At 54.8% G+C, this 17,070-nt stretch overlaps 7 protein-coding genes across 7 annotated transcripts; 2 read left to right on the top strand and 5 right to left on the bottom strand.

The window, feature by feature from the left end:
* Positions 1–43: 43 nt before the first annotated feature.
* On the bottom strand, positions 44–1,282 carry J4E88_010226 (uncharacterized protein; the record flags this gene model as incomplete). The annotated part of the gene is made up of 1 exon (XM_049403821.1): positions 44–1,282. One exon carries the CDS (start codon positions 1,280–1,282, stop codon positions 44–46), a length of 1,239 nt encoding a protein of 412 aa, XP_049250482.1.
* Positions 1,283–1,881: 599 nt separating this feature from the next.
* J4E88_010225 (uncharacterized protein) lies at positions 1,882–2,712 on the top strand (the record flags this gene model as incomplete). Its single annotated transcript, XM_049403820.1, has 2 exons — positions 1,882–1,966; positions 2,021–2,712. 2 exons carry the CDS (start codon positions 1,882–1,884, stop codon positions 2,710–2,712), a joined length of 777 nt encoding a protein of 258 aa, XP_049250481.1.
* Positions 2,713–2,839: 127 nt separating this feature from the next.
* J4E88_010224 (uncharacterized protein) lies at positions 2,840–4,082 on the bottom strand (the record flags this gene model as incomplete). The annotated part of the gene is made up of 3 exons (XM_049403819.1): positions 2,840–3,073; positions 3,138–3,605; positions 3,789–4,082. 3 exons carry the CDS (start codon positions 4,080–4,082, stop codon positions 2,840–2,842), a joined length of 996 nt encoding a protein of 331 aa, XP_049250480.1.
* Positions 4,083–5,142: 1,060 nt separating this feature from the next.
* On the bottom strand, positions 5,143–6,036 carry J4E88_010223 (uncharacterized protein; the record flags this gene model as incomplete). The annotated part of the gene is made up of 1 exon (XM_049403818.1): positions 5,143–6,036. One exon carries the CDS (start codon positions 6,034–6,036, stop codon positions 5,143–5,145), a length of 894 nt encoding a protein of 297 aa, XP_049250479.1.
* Positions 6,037–6,952: 916 nt separating this feature from the next.
* J4E88_010222 (uncharacterized protein) lies at positions 6,953–10,325 on the bottom strand (the record flags this gene model as incomplete). The annotated part of the gene is made up of 3 exons (XM_049403817.1): positions 6,953–7,271; positions 7,333–10,113; positions 10,162–10,325. 3 exons carry the CDS (start codon positions 10,323–10,325, stop codon positions 6,953–6,955), a joined length of 3,264 nt encoding a protein of 1,087 aa, XP_049250478.1.
* A 285-nt stretch (positions 10,326–10,610) lies between these two features.
* On the top strand, positions 10,611–11,403 carry J4E88_010221 (uncharacterized protein; the record flags this gene model as incomplete). Its single annotated transcript, XM_049403816.1, has 2 exons — positions 10,611–10,686; positions 10,736–11,403. 2 exons carry the CDS (start codon positions 10,611–10,613, stop codon positions 11,401–11,403), a joined length of 744 nt encoding a protein of 247 aa, XP_049250477.1.
* A 259-nt stretch (positions 11,404–11,662) lies between these two features.
* J4E88_010220 (uncharacterized protein) lies at positions 11,663–16,685 on the bottom strand (the record flags this gene model as incomplete). The annotated part of the gene is made up of 6 exons (XM_049403815.1): positions 11,663–13,268; positions 13,333–13,456; positions 14,041–15,603; positions 15,828–15,999; positions 16,135–16,302; positions 16,641–16,685. The coding sequence occupies 6 exons, from the start codon at positions 16,683–16,685 to the stop codon at positions 11,663–11,665; spliced, it is 3,678 nt and encodes a 1,225-aa protein (XP_049250476.1).
* Between the last annotated feature and the right edge of the window lie 385 nt (positions 16,686–17,070).

The raw sequence follows: 17,070 nt of genomic DNA, 5'->3' as shown, positions 1-17,070 counted from the left end.
GTATCGTTGTTGTGAAGCAAGAAAACACGTGAGAGCCCCCTCCTCACACAGCGACCCATTCGTACGGCGGCAGCTTCGAATCATCCGGCTTGTCCTCCGGCAACAACTTATACGCTTTCGTCTTGCAGAATGTCCAGGCGAGTGCGTCGCGTAGCCTTATTGCCCAGGCAGTCTGAGGGAAAGCGAACTGAGGGAAGCCAGGCGGCAAGTCTGCACCTTGACCTTGGACCTTGCGGTACGTCTCTTCGTAGCGCTTGAGCGCAGCTGGGATATCGTCGGTGGACTTTATCTTGCCGAGTTCGCCTGCGAGGAAGTATGCGCCCTCGACAGCGAGGGTAGTGCCAACACCGAATGTGGCGTGGGCTGCATCGCCAAGAAGAACAGCACGATTGTTCGTCCAAGTGGGAAGCTTGACGTACGCTGAGCGGCTCATATAGAAGTCGTCGCATGCGTCCATGCCGGCGAGGATGCGCTCAGCTTGCCACCCCGCATTGTCTAAATATGTATGGAGAATCTCCTTCTGCTTCTCGGGACCGCCTTCCATCGCTGCTTCGACGAGGGGATCGTAGTGTCCATGTGCTGGCGTTGTGATGATGACGTAACACCCAATCGTCTTGCCGTTGCGATGCGGTCGCGTCATCAAGCCTCGGCCTTTTGGTGCGTTGTACCAATACCAGTGCTTCGTGTCGGATTCCTGGCGGGGAATGCTGAAGTACGCGACGTATTGCCCGATGAAGTTGTAACTTCCCTTGAGCGTCTCTTCATCCAGGATAAGGGAGCGTGTTCGTGACGCTGAGCCGTCTGCGCCAACGATGAGGTCGAACTTGTCTGTTGCTCCACTGTCGAAGGTCACGTCCACCGACTGGTCTGTTTGTTGTACCGCTGTGACATAGTCGCCGTACACGTATTTCACATTCTTCATACTCTTCGACGCATCCAGGAATAGGCCACATAGATCGGATCGCAGGATCTCATACTCGGATGTGAAGCCGCCTTTTCCGAACTCGGCGATAATCTTGCTTTGTGCGTTGATCAGGCGTGTGCCCTCCTCCGTGGTGTTGCGTGCAAGAACGCTTGGCAAGAGGCCCATCTTCTCGACAATGGAGATGGCTGGACCACGGATCTCGATGGACTGGCCGGTGGGCCGAGGGAATGGCGAGCGTTCTAGAACGGTGATGGAGGCATTCAGACCTGTTCTGGCGAGCCAATAGGCGAAATTTGATCCTGCAATGCCAGCACCGTTGACAAGAACTTTGAGTTGGGGAGCTGTTGCGAGAGACATGGTTCTGATGAGTCGTTTGGCGATGATGTGTTGAGACATATCGATGGACGCGACACACGTTACTTATATACCTTGAAGTTGTGATGCTCTTGCATCCAAGGCGTCCAAAGCTCAGCCTTCGTGCGCTGAGGCACGCCTGACCCGAGATCAATCTGGCCCGAGATGCGTCAAACCCGAGCTCTTTGGCACAGACATCGCTACGAGGCGCACCTAGTCGACGAGCTTATCGCAAATAAGCACTGGCTAATGCGCCGCACCGACATGGGATGAATTAAGGTATATTGTCGTGCTCCAATAGTGTCGATGGAGGAGTGCTGCCTGGCGTGAGACGGGCGGGCGGTTGGGTTGGTGCGTTTCGCCGGGGCCAACTCTCCCTCCCCCGCCATGTCCACTCTGAGAGGCACGGGAGTTCGTAACTTCCGAGCTGTGAGTGCGAGCGCGTCGTATCCACCGTTTCTGTAGTGGCATGACGTAGTGACGCCATAACGGCCGTAGCAATAGCCACTTTCTATCAAGCTCAAGCTTCTTCCCCACGCCCACGGGTTTCAAGATTCTGTCCAAGCCTGCGAACGCTAGACCACCTAGAAACACACCACACGATGGCGCGCATTCTTATCACAGGCTCTTCCGACGGTCTCGGATCAGCCGTCGCCAAACGTCTCGTCGCAAATGGACATTCTGTTGGTATGCATCTAAGATGCCCGTCTTGAACGTCACCCAGGCGCTGATGCGATGCAGTTCTTCATGCGCGCAACGCTCAACGTGCAAAGGACGCCACGACAGCCTGTCCTGGGGCTGACACAGTCGTGACGGGCGACTTGTCCAGCCTTTCAGAGACCAAGAATATGGCAAATGAAGTCAATAAGCTGGGAGCCTTCGACTGCGTAATCCACAACGCCGGCCTATACCAAGGCCCATTCCGCAAGACGCACGAAGGGATTCCCGCCTTAGCAGCCGTCAACACCGTGGCGCCATATGTACTCACCGCACTAATCACGCGTCCCAAGCGCCTGGTATTCCTCTCTTCGGAGATGCATCAATCTGGTTCACCTAGTTTAGACGATGTTCTCTGGCAGAAGCGTGGCGAAAGCGGATACAGCGCGAATGCTGCCTACTGCGCGAGCAAGCTGCACAATGTCTTGCTTGCCAAAGCTTTCGCTCGCAGATGGCCGGATGTGAAGAGCAATGCGTTGGATCCGGGTTGGGTGGCTACGAAGATGGGTGGGAGTTCGGCGCCGGGGAGCGTGGATGCGGCGGTCGAGAGCTATGTTATGCTTGCTGAGGGAGAGGAAGAGAAGGCCAAAATGAGCGGGTGCTATTTCCATCCGAACAAGCGACAAGGCACACCCCATAAGGCAACAGAGGATGAGAAGGCTCAGGACAAGCTGCTGGAGATTTGCGCTGAGTTCTCTGGTGTTCAGCTTCCATGATGTTCTTCGTATTACAGCCATATACGAGCTTCTTTGGTTTCCACACCAGCGCCTGCAGGACATACTCGAAGAGACAAATACCATTACTACCACCTATCATACCATCACCCCTACCCATCCACTCCATCTACTCCCCCTTCACTCTCCTCTCCCAAAGAAACTCATAATCATCCATCGCCTTACTCACAAAATCCTCCAAATCCGCCGCAAATTCCTCATTCCACTCTTCCACCCACTTCTTCCTCTCCACCTCCATCGTTAAACCTTTCGCTTCATACCCCTTCTTAATCCCCTTACTCGCGTTAATCGTACTCAAAAACCTCGCCATAAGCGGATTATCCTCAATCTTCTTCTCCTCCCACTGCAGAAGTAAAGGTGCGAAGTCAGTAGATGTCTCACATACACTTCATGTAGTCAGAACTTACCTCGTACAGCACAGCCTCCGGATCCAGCCCCGTCTGGAGACACAACTCACGCACCGCAGCCGCGTTATTCATAATATCATCCGCATCAATAACCCTTGGCACAATCCCTGACGTAGCCTCCCGCTCTGCATACCATTCATACAGCGCTCTCGTATACTTGAGAGTATACGTGGTACACGTATACAACGTCCGTGGCTTGGTATCCGGAAACGAATCCTTTTGGGCGCGCAGCATGGAGGGGAACATTAGGATTGGGTGTCGGATTTGGAAGATTGGTTGGAGGGAGAGGAGGAGGCTGTCGGGGACGGAAGTGGGGTTTGTGTGTGGTAAGGAGGAGGAGGAGGAGGGAGAGGCATTGCGTGGGTGGATGGTTAGGGCTGGGGGGTTGTCGTGCGGGTAGACGGTTGAGAAGAGGCGGTCGGGGCCTGAAAGGAAGATTGTGTGTTCTTTTACGAAGGCTTGTTTGTTCTGTTAGAGGGAGTTAGTTGGGTGTTGCAGATGGGGATTGTGATAGTGGTGAGTGGGACGGGCCAGCCCGAGCACGTCATCTTGTGGGCGGATCACGACGGGCGCATGTGCGGTTGTGGCGCAGCCTTGCCCTTATAACTTTAAACCCCACATCTCAACTTCATGTCTTCCTTCCCTACTTACATTCTTCGCGCAATCGTCCAACTCGTCCTCCAAGCTTCCAAACGCCGTTTTAAACGTCTCATACAACCCGTTTCTCTCCTCCTCAGGCCATTCGCTCAGCGGCCCTTTCTCCAGATTCATCAGCGTCGCAAAGCCGCCGTCGAAGAGCTTGTAGCCAGAGTTCTGGTAGCCGGGCTGCTTGGACATCATGGTTTGGAAGAGATTGGACGCTGAGCGGGGGTGCGTAAGGAGGTAGACTCCGCGGCGACCGGGGGGGAAGGCATTGGGTTGGGGTGTTTGGAGTGTGCCTGGCATGGTTGCTTGCTTCCAAGGTTAAGAAGATGTGGTAGGTAGGTTGGTATGGAAGAAAAAGAAGAAGAGTCTTGATGAAATGATCGATCTATCAAGCAGAGAGAGGAAAAAGAGCAAGGCGAAAGAATTACCGACGGCAGAAAAGAGCTGGCTATCGCAAACAACTTATGCGCTTGCGGACGAATACACCCCGTCACTTTGTACCTTGTATGAGGATCATCACGCTGCAGTACAGCGGCTACCGACTGCCCGCCCTACCCAACGGTCTCACCTCCATGGTGTATCCACTTGCGGTCTACGGCGACCGAGGAGTCCGAAAGAGCGGAGCAGATAAAGCGCTGCAAGGCGATATGGCTTTAGGCTGTGGCTGCTGTCAAGACTACGCAGGGTTACGCAAGGCTATGTCCACTAAGCGTCGCATACCAGCCCCGCACAAGGCGTAAAGTGACTGCAGTCGCCTCGCGCCAGCGGCCGACAGACCGACGTTACACTATCGGCCGAAATATACGCATGCAGATCCGTACAAACAAGGTACTTTTAGTACGACCCGCTACTTTCGTACATCATCTCAGGCAAAGTCAGGCGATCTCGGTGGATATTGTGTAGTAACAAGCTGGGATTATGTGGGGGTATCATGGAAAAATTATCTTATCAATCAATCTGATCAAAATCAATCGCCGAGATATATGCGAGTGCCCTTTCTCAGCAGTGATCTTCGCCTGTTGTAACTCAACTCCACCGGCGCAGTGTTTACGTGCGTAATGCGCAGCTGTGAATGCGAATGCCGAGGTCGGCATGCTTCAATCTAGACGCCTGACATGCTCGTGTCTTGTAAGAGACTGCGCGTGTGCATACAACCCCTACCCCGTCGACCACAAATTGCCCTTGTTCGCATCGATCGGAGGGGCGCGCCAGGATAGTGAAGCACGCAGCAGGTTCGTGCGGTCCTCTGGCGTAGGCAGAGCGTCGTTGGTACCGCGGTAAGCGTGGAAGAGGGTATTTCCTGCATGGTCTATGCATCAGCGTTGTGAAGGACAAGCACTGGCTCATCCGCGACTATGCTTCAGCCCTCTTTCCCACCCTGCTCATGCTCCTTGTCCTGTTCGTGCCCATGTTCGTGGTGCCCGTTGAGATGCAGGATCCGCTTCATGCCGTCTACACTCTTCTCCAGATGGGGGTGTCGGGCTATGAAACCTCCATGATGGCCGTTGGATGGAGTACCGGTAATAGTGCGCTTCTTACCGGCAAGAGGGTCAACCGCAGCTACCCTTGGAGGCCACTCATCCGAGTCCTTCCAGCCTTGTACCAGCGCCTTGGTCATGTCTGCGAGGTTGATGGGCACCGAGGGCGTGCGCGACGAGACTACGATCTTCTGGAAGATGTCGCGGTATGCTTTGGGGGTGATGGACGCACGGATCGGGTTGTCCTCGAGGAGACGCGGCGCGACGGGAACGAGGTCGAAGGTGTCGGGCGTGGCGCTGGTGATGGAGTGCGATTCCGAGCCGGTGGGTGTGACGGCGTGCTCTTCGGACGAGTAGCCTGCGGCTGAAGACGGGCGGTTGGCATGTCTTTGGCGGTTCGTGCCGTACTTCTTCACGCTCGCTGCGCCCGTCCACACGTCTCGTCGCTCGACCCAGATCCTCAGCCCTTCGTTGTCTTTCATCTCGCGCTCCAGCCTCTCTCGACGGCGCCTTCTGCGCGCCTCTCTTGTGCTCGCTACCGCATCGCCGATGCTCTCTGGGTTGTCGAACCTGTACGGGCCGACACCTTCGTCTTCTTGATCCGAGTCTCCAGATTCCGACTCGCCGTAATAGCGCTCGCGAAAGTCGGCAGCGTCGCGGACTTCTTCGTCCGAGGCTGACCAGATGGCAGGCACGTCAGGATACTCCCAGTCGTTGCGCAGGCGCTCGTCGAGGTAGCGCCGGGAGGCTCGGGCGGCGCTCAGGTTGTTCTCCATGGTTGAGGCGTGAGTGCAGCGCTGATCGCAGATGTGATGGGCAGAAGAGTGGGGAACTGCAAGCGGGGACCAGGCTGACTGTCAGACCCCTAAGTTGGAATATGTGCCTGGGCTGGCGTGCGACCAACTTCCAAGCCCGGATACCAAGACTAGTGACGCACGCGATTATCAGCTTGATAACCGTCGTGCACACGTCAAACAACTATCGCGCGTTGTGATGCGGGGTATTTTGTACAATCTCGAAAAGATCAGACGGTCGTGGAAGCGGGTAGAGAGTGGGTATGCGAAAAGAAAGTAAAACCGGCAGTGGCCGCGATTAAGAGGGTCAAGGGCAAAGACAATGCGACAAAGCTTGAATCGGCTTTGCGCTGGCACTGGCGCCAAATGCATCGTTGACGTCGACCGCACGCAAATCCATGCAGGGCAGAATGGCGGGGCGCGGTACTTTACCCAGCCGAGCAAGCGTCACATCCACTTTCACTTCCAATAATCATCACCTTCCGCCAGTATGGGATAGCAGGGTTGAGGCATGAGGCATGATTTTTGTCTTGATTATTACAGGCGTCGTAAGTGGTTTATCACCTGTAAATCATCGCATGGGCTATTGTAGTACCATGGGGATGGCGATGTATCCAAATTTGAATTTCATAGCATCTTCACCCAATTGCCCCTCAAGCTATAGGCCGTACAGTGTGGGCAGCACTTCATGGCCAACAGCATACGTATATATTACTTCCATTTTGACTGGGTTGCTTCAAAATATGGGAACTAACTAGACTCGCTCTGTAGATGCCACATGAAGTACTGTGCTCCCTCCTACCAACCATTCCACCTCCTCTAAACCTAACCATATCATACACACCTCACAACAAACCCACACCCATCCCTCCTCCACCCCTCACCAGAACCTCCCGCCTCACTTCTTCTTCCCCTTAGGCGCCGCCTTCGCCTTGCCCTTCCCCTTCGGCTTGACTTCCTCCTCATCCTCGTCGTCCCCCTCATCTTTCTTCTTCTTACCCCCCTTCTTCGGCGCAGCCTTCTTCTTCGGCTGCTTAACATATTTATCCTTTGACAAATCAACATCCTCCTCTTCATCCTTGACCTCCTCCACAACCTCGCCGTCGTCAGATTCATCGATCGCTTCTTCAAGATCCGGCTTCTCTTTGGCTTGTTTCTTGGGTTGGGCGACGGAGGAGGCTTTCATGAAGGGGAGGGGGTGGGATTGTTGGTTGTAGCTGTGGGAAAAGGGGCGTTAGTGGTGTACGGGGGCGATGATGAGATAAGGGGGAGACTTACAGTCGGGTAAAGGTGGATTTGGTTTGTGAGTCGATCTTGACTTTCTCTTGGTCCATAGGCCCAACACCTAATTCCATGATGGCGTCGAAGTCGTCTTTGGTGAGGTAGTAGCTGTCCATCAATTCGATGACTTGTGGAACAGCGTCTTTGCCTTCTTTCTGCAGCTTCTGGACTAGGTCCGTCCAGAGAAGTGGGACGTATTGCTGTCGAACCTCGTGTCGATCGCCGGAAGACCGCAACCTCATGTGAGCTTGGATTTCCTTGATCATCCGGCTCAGCTTGTTCGTAGAACTGTTCTTTCCAAGCCATGATGTGAAGCGCGTCTGGTTCCCGGCAGTGCTACCAGCAACATAGCTTGCAGGCCGGACGAAGCTGAAGACTGCGTGTGTGGGCATCAAACTCCACTGCTGCTGAGAGCCGTGAATCATGCGATCAACAAGATCACCATCGCTGATACTGTCGGCTGCCAGCGACGCCAATTCCAGGTTCTTCAGGTTCTTCTCTTTGCCAGAGTAGTTCAGGGACTGCATCGGGTTTGTGCCGAGGTAGTTCTCCTGCAGCATCAACGGACTGAACTCGTGGTCGTTGAAGTAGAGCTCAATCTTCTCGTTGAGTGTGGCTTTGCTGCTCGAGGCAAACATGCCGCCACCGAGAATCTTCTGCGTGATGTCCCATGGCTTCAAGATGACATGCTTCTCCCAGCTCTTGGACATTGTCTTGCCCTTGTCGAAATCCATAGCTGTTTGGTCGAGTTTGGCTGTGGAAATCATGTTGACGACCTGGCGGATATCGGCGTGGCTGCCTTCAATGAGTGCATTGACAACTGGCGCAGGCATCTTCAAGCCTTCTCGGTATGCGATGGTCATGATGCGTGATCGTACTTGGTCGACAGTGGGCCGTCGGAAAGGCAAATCGAATGTAACGTAGTCGAAGGGCTTCATCTTTGGCAGCTTCCTGTCGTTGCAGATGAGAATCATGGGAACCTCCGTCTTCTTGCACACGGCTGCGAGCGCACCGACACCACCACGGTCACCCGCAGACATGCCGTCGACTTCATCCATGATCAAAACGAGCTTCTTCTTGGCCGCCTCAACCTTCTTTCCGTCTCCAGCAAAGTAGCCATGGAGTGAGTTGGTGCTAAGGACGCCGCGTAGACCGTCTTCGATGAGCTTCTTACTTCGGGTATCACTGGCGTTTCTCTCAACGATGTCGTAGCCTTCCAGCTTGGCGACGAGATGCGCTGCGGTAGTCTTGCCAATACCCGGTGGGCCATGTAGCATGATGGCACGGAAGTTTCCGCTACCGTCTTTGCCAGCCAACTTGAAGCCAGTCTTGAGGTTCTTTGGGAACATCTGCAACCAGCGCTGGATCCTCTCAACCGTCGCCTTGTTGCCGCAAATCTGGTTGAGTGATGTGGGCGCATACTTGGTAGTCCATAAACGGGAGTCTACGGCCGGGCCTGCACTCTGTGCAGCTGCTGTGACGGCAGAGGCTGTCTTGCTACCGGAAGCTTTCGCTGCTGCCGACAGCTCTTTCTGACGCTTCTTCTCCTCTTGCTCAAGCTCTGCAGCTTGCTTTTTGATCTTTTCCTCCTCCTTGCGTTGCTTCTCAGCATGCTCGGCCTGTGCCTTGCTGTCGCCCTTGTTGCCAGCCGCCGTCAGCTTCTCAATAAGCACCGTCAAGCCATCCTCGTCGATTGTCTTGATTTCCATCTCCTGGATCTTCCGCAGTTTGCTAGGGCCGGCATCTGTGCCTAGCACAACATAGTTGGTCTTCTTGCTTGGAGCGCCAGTGACCTTTCCACCGTGCCGTTTCACCAGCTCTTGAGCTTCAGTGCGACCCCACTTCTGCAGCACTCCGGTGAAGACGAATGTGAGGCCTGCAAGACATGTCTCTGAGCCTGAGGGCATCTCGCTGGATCCGCCTCCGAGTGGTGCAGCCTCTCCACGACCGGCATTCGCCTGCCAGTTGAACTTGGCATTGTCGTCTTTGGGTGGTGGAGTGGGCGCGCGCACGGTAGGAATACTGTCGTAGATGGCCTGAATGTCTGCACTATCTTCAACCTCTTCCTTCTTGGCCTTCTTTTTCGCGGGCGATTTGGGTGTCGTCGTTGTGGCCTTCTTCGGTCGTCCTTTCTTTGGCTTCTCCTCTTCTTCCTCTTCGTCATCAGACATGGGTGACTTTCGCTTCTTGCCTGCAGTCGATGTCTTCTTTGGCTTGCTCTTCAGTGCTTGCTCATCCTCATCGGGCTCCACAAAGTCGTCTTCTGCGTCGATGTCCTTCATGTCGATGTCTTCGTCTTCTGGATTGAAGTCGTCTTCCTCCTTGATCGCCTTTTGTTGCTTGGCTGAAGCCTTTGGTGTCCCGCGATGTGGCAGCTTCACAGGTACGTCGTCATCGCTCTCTGAAGCTTCTTTGTAGTCGTCTTTGCCCTTGCCCTTAATGTTGGCCTCGAAAATATCGTCCGCGTCCTCCAGATCATCGTCCGGGAACTCGTCCTCGTCATCCCGCTCGGCATATGAAGTGACGGGTTTCTTCGCACGGCCAGTTGTCTTAGCGTTGGAAGCTGTCTTCGAGGCCTTCCCGTTCGCCTTCGCGGGCGCCTTCTTCGGTGTCGCAGCAGGTGCATCCGCCGCTTTCTTCTTCACAGGCTCCGTTCGCTTGGGCTTATTCGAGCTGGCAAAGAAGTCGGATGTGGTGGTCTCTTCGAGGGCGGGTTCTGGCGTCGGTTCGCGCTTGACCTTCTTTGCGGCGGGCTTCTTTGGTGTCGCTTTCTTTGGCCTATAAACTGTCAGGTTTGACGTCACCAAGCAGAAATTGTGTACTTACTTCGCCTCTTCCTCATCATCGTCGTCAGAGTCCTCTACAACACGACTTGTGCGACCCTTCTTCTTAGTTGCGGCCTTCTTCGTTGCAGGCTCATCTTTCTTCTGCGATCCCTGGCTTGCCTTCGGGGGCCCGCCGCCAAAGAAGCTGCGAATGTCGGCAGGCATCTTGACGATGAAAAACGCGTGTAATCAGATTGTAACAGTGTGACGCGTTCGCTGACAAGTGCTGAGCCAAACAATGGGGGGGAACGGGGTTTGGGTGGGTTGATGGACAACAGGCGCCATTGACGTGCACGACGCGACTTCGCGCGGTCATTAGGCAATTAGGCAGGCGCATGGACGCCATACCCCCGCGTGCGCCACAGCAGCCACAGATGTGTCTTGGCATCAGAACTTCGACACCAAAGTTACTGAACGATTGGCCTGGTGCAGGTCCAACATCACAACGCCATGCCGCCACCAAGGATATCACAGAGCCTGCTGGCTCAATTCGGGAGACTGAACCTCTCTGCGTCAAGGGCCACACGTACGACTCCCAATTCCCACCTTCCACAGCTATGCTAACGCACCCCCAGTCCTCCAACAGACATGCCTCTCCAAACCCCAACCCTCCGCCTTTAATACCACCCGCCTCTTCTCCACAACCCGTCCCACTCTCAACTACCTCGCCCCCAAAGCCGGCGAATCCCGCAAATCACGAAAAGGGCGCTGCCGCGTCCCCACGGGCGGCAGCATGCGCGGCACAACCGTCGTCTGGGGCGACTACGGTCTCCGCATGCGCGACCACGACCGCCGCATATCCGCGCAACAACTCCGCATCGCCGAAGAAACCATCCGCAAACGGCTTCGAGGAATGAAATTCCGTCTCTACATGCGCATCGCGGCAAACATCGGCGTGTACACCTCGGGCAACGACGTGCGCATGGGCAAAGGAAAAGGCAGTTTCGACCGCTGGACTGCGAGGGTGGCGGTGAGCAAGATTATCTTTGAGATTCAGGGGGATTTGCACGAGCAGGTTGTCAAGGATGCGTTTAGGCTGGCGGGGAATAAGTTGCCGGGGTTGTATGAGTTTGTGAGGAAGGGGGATGCGCCCGTTATGGGGATTACAAAGGTAGGGTTGAATGGGGTTACGGAGGAGGATTTGAAGAGGCCGAGGAGGAAGGAGCCGTTGGAGCAGACGGCGGGGAGGATTCCTGATGCGAGTTCGGGTGCGCCGGCGAATGGGCCGAGGGTGGAGATGTAGATGGGGGTTGGGATGGAGGCTGTGGATCAGAAGAATTGAGGTCGTCTGCCAATTCAGCTGCGTGGACGATGTTGTCAGGTGTAAATGCAATATGTAGCATGTATCATAAGAGAACATGTATTGATCTGTACAATTTTGAAATCGACAATGGACAGTATGATCAACATCAACCCTGAAGAAAGCACAACAAATAATGAATGGGGTATGTAGGTATCAACACGCCAGCCCAGCTCTCGCCTCATCAATCAAAACACCCCCCTCAAGCCTTATACAAAGTATCCAAAAACCCCTTCGCCAAATCCACAACAACACTCTTATTCGGCAAGCTGCCCGCAACACCATACAACGCAGCCGTATCCCCCTTAACCGCGCCCTTCGCGCCCTTACCCTCCGCAATCCTCTTCCGCTCCGCATCCCTAACCTCCTCGGTAACCTCAACCAGATCCTCAATAAGCTTATCCACGACCGCAACAATCGGCAGCGTGACAGCAATGTGAATAGCAGGCGGGTTCTGGAGCGCATTCAAGTGCCATCCTTTACCCGACATGCCATCAGCGATGTCGTAGATATCGAGGGTGTTGGACAGGAAAGATACGACAGAAACCATGGGCCGACCGATGATCTTGAGATCAGACGCGAGTTCAGGTTTCTCGCGGATGGCGGTTTCGATCTTCTTCATGCCGCCGACGATTTTGTGGCAGGCGTCGAGGTAGCCGTTTGCGCCTTGCTTGACGAGACTGGCCCAGCAGCCTGCGATTAGGGCACCGGGGCGTGAGCCAGCGATGGATGGGGATGCGTAGACGCCGCCGGACCAGTCCGGCGAGATGAAGTATTGGTACTTGCGGTATACGTCGGAGCGGTAGAGGACTGTGGAGTTTCCTTTCGGGGCGAAGCCGTACTTGTGGGTGTCGCAGGAGATGCTGGTTACACCTGGCAGACGGAAGTCGAAGGGCTCGAATTCGAAACCCGCTTTGGGGAGCATGGGGATGATGAAGGAACCTAGACAGCAGTCGACGTGGAGGGGAATCTTCTTCTTGACTGCGAGTTTACTGAGGCCGGAGATGTCGTCGATGATGCCGTGGGGGAAGTTGGGCGCGGAGCCGACGAGGAGGACGGTGTTCGGGTTGATGAGACGGGAGACGGAGGGTAGGTGGACCTTGTAGCTTGGTGCTTTGCATGCCACGAGGTGCATCTTGATCTTGAAGTACTCGCACGCCTTGCGGAAAGCCGTGTGTGCGGTTTCAGGCAGGATCATCTCGGGCTGAGTGACGCCACGCTCAGCGTACGCCTTGTTGCGTGCGGAGAGACAGGCCATGAGGATAGACTCCGTGCCACCAGACGTTGTAACACCGGCCGCATCGTCTGGTGCGTTGAAGAGAGAAAGCACCATAGCCACAATCTCGGCTTCCATCTTCCTCACACCAGGGAACACATCCGGATGAATGGGGTTCGCAACAGTGAACTTGCCAAACGCCTCCGTCTGCAGTCTGATCAACTCCTCTCCACCGTGGTATACCGCACCGCTGACTCTTCCATCTTCCCATCGGGTATGTTCCATATCAGCCAGTTCACCCAACTTCTTGCGCACCTCCTCTTCGCTCCATCCTTCGGCGGGCAGACTGGTGATGCGCTCGACGCCGGGACCGCTCGGAACAAGTTTGCGTTCGAGTTTTAGGAGCGAATCAGACACCTGTGCCTGTACCTTGTCGCGCACGCCGGGAAGTCGCAGGAAGACGCCGTAGAGGTAGCGGCGAATGCTGATGTAGGCATCGCTGATGGAGCCGAAGATGCCGCGTCCTTTGAGTTGGTAGAAGGTGATGCGTGTCCAGCGGAGGAGGAAAAGGACAAAGATGATATTGCGCAGGCTAGATATCTCATGTCAGTATTCCGCTCTATCACTTATCGTTATCGGAAGGGAGGGGCGCATACACGTCGATGTTCAAGGCGACGAGCTGGCCATTAGCGGAGCTCTTCCGCGCATTGAAAGTGTCGCGGAGACTGACGGGCAAGCGCGATGAGCCGGGCATCGTGGGAAGGGTGCGCGGGTGGGCGACTGTGTGTAGGGTATCAATCAAGTCTACGCCAAAGACATGATAGTAGGGATGTGGAGTTTGGGTCGCGGGTTGGCGCTCTGGTTAAGCATTTGCAAGAGGGCTTGCCATGTACGTCAATCACATGTCGCAGCCACTGGTGCAACGGCTTCGGACTGCCGAGGAACCCGCGTCCGAGATCCTAGCGGGGCATTTCCTCTTCAGGAAGCTACTCCTACACAACAGCCACTCGCAAGTAACATCAAGCCATAGTAGTCGGATTATATTATCTGAGATAGAGTGACAGAGGCCATCAATCAAAAGTCCAAGTTTCGACAGGCAAAAGCCATGAAGCTGCGAAGGATGTCCACCCCGCAGCCTCCCCCGCCCGCCCCGCTACGCCTACACAACAGCCATTTGGAAGGCTTGGACACTGAAGAGAAGCGAGATCATGGTAATGGTAGTCTGATCGTATAATTTGGAGTCAAGATAACTACACCACCAGCCTAATCCATCATACCATGCCACCTCCAATGCGCGCCCATAGCAAAACTCGGCATAACAGCACCACACTCCTCGCAGCGAAAAGAATCACCATCTGTCATACCTTCCTCATCCTCTTCCCAGACATCCTCCTCCTCCACAGGAGATCCAATCTTCTGTGATGAGGTGGGCAGATCCTCAGAACCGTGTCTATGTATAATCTCACCTGTCGGCCAAGCCTCGTCCATCATGTATTCTAGGCGTTGCTGGCGCGCTGATTGTAACCAGGGCGGTTCGTCTGGTGATGGGGATTCTGCGATTTGAGGTTGTGGTTTACTTGCGAAATCTTCTTCGAGGAATGATGGTTCTTCGTCCCTCATGTATTCCTGTCGTTGGCGCCTCGCGGCTAGCAACCAGGGCGCTTCGTCTGGCGATGGCGATTCTTCAACCCGAACCTGCTCTTCACTCACCCAGTCTTCTTCAGGTATGAATGGTTCCTCATCCATCATATATTCCCGTCGTTGCCGCCTTGCTTCCTGCAACCAGGGCGCTTCATCTGACTCTGGCGATTCTTCAACCCTCACCACCCCATCCCCACCCACCACCTCCTCCTCATCCACCCTCCATTGCCTCAACACCTCATCCTGCCTCCTAAACATCTTCCCAATATCCCTCCCCACGCCACCCCTCTCCCGCGCCGCATCCGCCATATTCGTCGCCGCAACATTAACAAGACTGAGATTCCATCCCTTCTTCTCCGGATGCAGCTTGCGAAACAGCGGTAGCAACGTCTCGTGAAGCAGCTTCTCGACCACGGCATCCATAGTAGTATTATTATTGTAGTCTTTTAGGCTGAAGACAAACGTTGGCATGGGTCCGGATTTGGATATGCGTGCAAAGGACCGATTGCGGGTGCCATCTGGGTTTTGGGGCGCCCGTGGACGGGTTGATAGTCGGAGTGTTTTCGGGTGAGCGAGCCAGCGCTTCATAGGCTTTGAAGTGGTGGCGGGAGTTGGAGCCGTGGATAGGTCGTGTGCATCGTCATCTTCTTCTAGGAGATCGGTGTGCATTCGCTCGAGCAGTCTTTTCGCTAGCATGCGAAGCTCTTTGGTCACGGCTTCAAGTGTGTCTAGGCGCATGTAGCTGTCTTCTATACTGATCTGACGCGGTATTTCGCGTGCTTGGCCAACTTCTGTGTCGTCACAGCCGTTCAGTAGACCCCACACTTTGGTCCCGGTGCCATGTGGTACGCCCGGACCACCAAGTATCCGCTCCAACGTCTCCGGACCGATTCCGGGATGCGTTCTTACATCGCGGACAAGCACAGTTTCTTTAGTCCCACCATACACCAGTCCAGCATCAAATTCAGCCGGTCGCTGCAGAAGGTGGGTACGGAGCTTTTGTGCGATCTTGAACCCTATGCCGGGAATCTTGCCGACTTCGTAATCATCGATGAAGGCAGTCACGTTGTCGATGGTCTCATCGTGTTCATCAGTCGTATAAGGCGGGACTAATGTAGTCTGAGCATTGGGCTTATATGTGTTGCCAACAAGCTTTGCCAGAAGCTTATTGGTAGAGATGCCAACCGTGGCCGTGTAGCCTTTCTCTGCCTCAAGTCTGGTTCGTATGTGATGTGCTAAATGGCTTCCCAGAGCCAATCGGAGGTGCAGCAGATCGGGCGTGGTGCCTACAATCGATCAGTTCCAACGTTCGGCTATGTACAGCATCTATGGCGCATACGGTGGGCACCTGCATGATCGAATCACAGACTGTTGGTGGCAGTCCCATAGGCACGGTTGCTGGTCTCAGTAGCCGCAAGGATTCAGCAAGGGCTGTCAGCCTTGCCGTTCGCGGTCCATTCCAAGAAGATGTTTTTGCTACGCCACACCGTATGCGCCGTGTACAGCTTACCTAAGTGTTCAGAGGCCGTTTTGGGGTATAGATGACCACTCAGCCGCGTCGCATCGTAAGGAAACCCCACAGTGGGATCGTTCCTGTCGAGACAAAAGAAGGCGTTGCTGAGGTCATTAGAGTTGAGAATGCTGACATTGTAGTCGATCATGTCGGTGACATCTAAAAACACCTAGCCCGCCTTAGCATGACTCGCATGAACGATACGGTGAGGGAACAGAAAACGTTGGGACTAAAATGAGATTGCAAAGGTGGCGGTGCTGAGACACGAGGGTCGAGAGTGGAAAGGCGACCAGGAAAGACAAACCTCATCAAAGCCTAGTCGTACACAACGGGAGTTCCAGGAAAACGATCGCAAGAAAGCATAGAGTTCTTTGGAAGCATTCCGGAAGCGGGTAAGATCTTCGCCCAGGACGATGACTACATCTGGGCAGACCTTCTTCGCTTCGTGGATCAGCTGCAGCTTGTGCAAGCCCTGGGAGAGTCAGACTGGACCGATGACACGGGCACGGCGGTAGTCAAGGGATCGTACGCGTCGGCGGGCCTCATAGTTGCATGTGACGACTATCTGTTTTTGCTGCACGGCCAGTGGCAAGCGTCGTAATGCTGGGTTTTCATGTTCAAATACGCTGGCGTAGAAGCAGTCCTGTGGGGAGGGGCACGGTAGACGTTATCTTCTGCGCACTCAAATACGTAAACTCGGCCGCACGCGGTAAGAAGTACGTACGTAGTCCTGTGGATACGAGGGAAGGTTAGTAGGTGAGGCCGAATAGGGCGACCAAGGCGTGAAGGCTGTGCCTGGTGCTTACGAACAAAGTGGACGATGACGGAGCCGGTCTGGCGTTTCAGTTTCTTCATGGAGCAACGAGAAGCGCCGGTGTTGTGCAGCAGTTTCAGCGGCGTGCGTGTCGTGTGGAGGTGCAGGTGGTGGTGCAGCGGGTGATGAAGCGCGCGTGAAGGCGCGACGTGTGTGGCCAGGTGCGAAACGCCGCCCGTCAACGCCAAGCGCCGGGCGCGGGTAGCCCAATTATGTTTGCCACGCTGCATCTATCTTTGGACAAGCCTAGTGGCTGCTGGGTATTTTGGGAGCAGCCCCAGCCAGGCGCTTCGTGTTAAGACCGTCCTGGTGGATCCGCAGCCGACATGGCAGTGTTTAATAGCGATGTGCCCCTCTAGCACTCGCCTGTCCCCAAGTATTCGCAATATCATCTGCACACTTCCGGCACCAGCCTCATACCCGTGG

The sequence above is a fragment of the Alternaria novae-zelandiae genome (assembly GCF_023758075.1).
Source record: "Alternaria novae-zelandiae strain BMP 2774 chromosome Unknown scaffold_30, whole genome shotgun sequence".
In the NCBI taxonomy this organism is placed as follows: domain Eukaryota; kingdom Fungi; phylum Ascomycota; class Dothideomycetes; order Pleosporales; family Pleosporaceae; genus Alternaria; species Alternaria novae-zelandiae.
The sequence above is the reverse complement of the archived record's forward strand: the minus strand, read 5'-3'. Positions and strand labels throughout refer to the sequence as shown.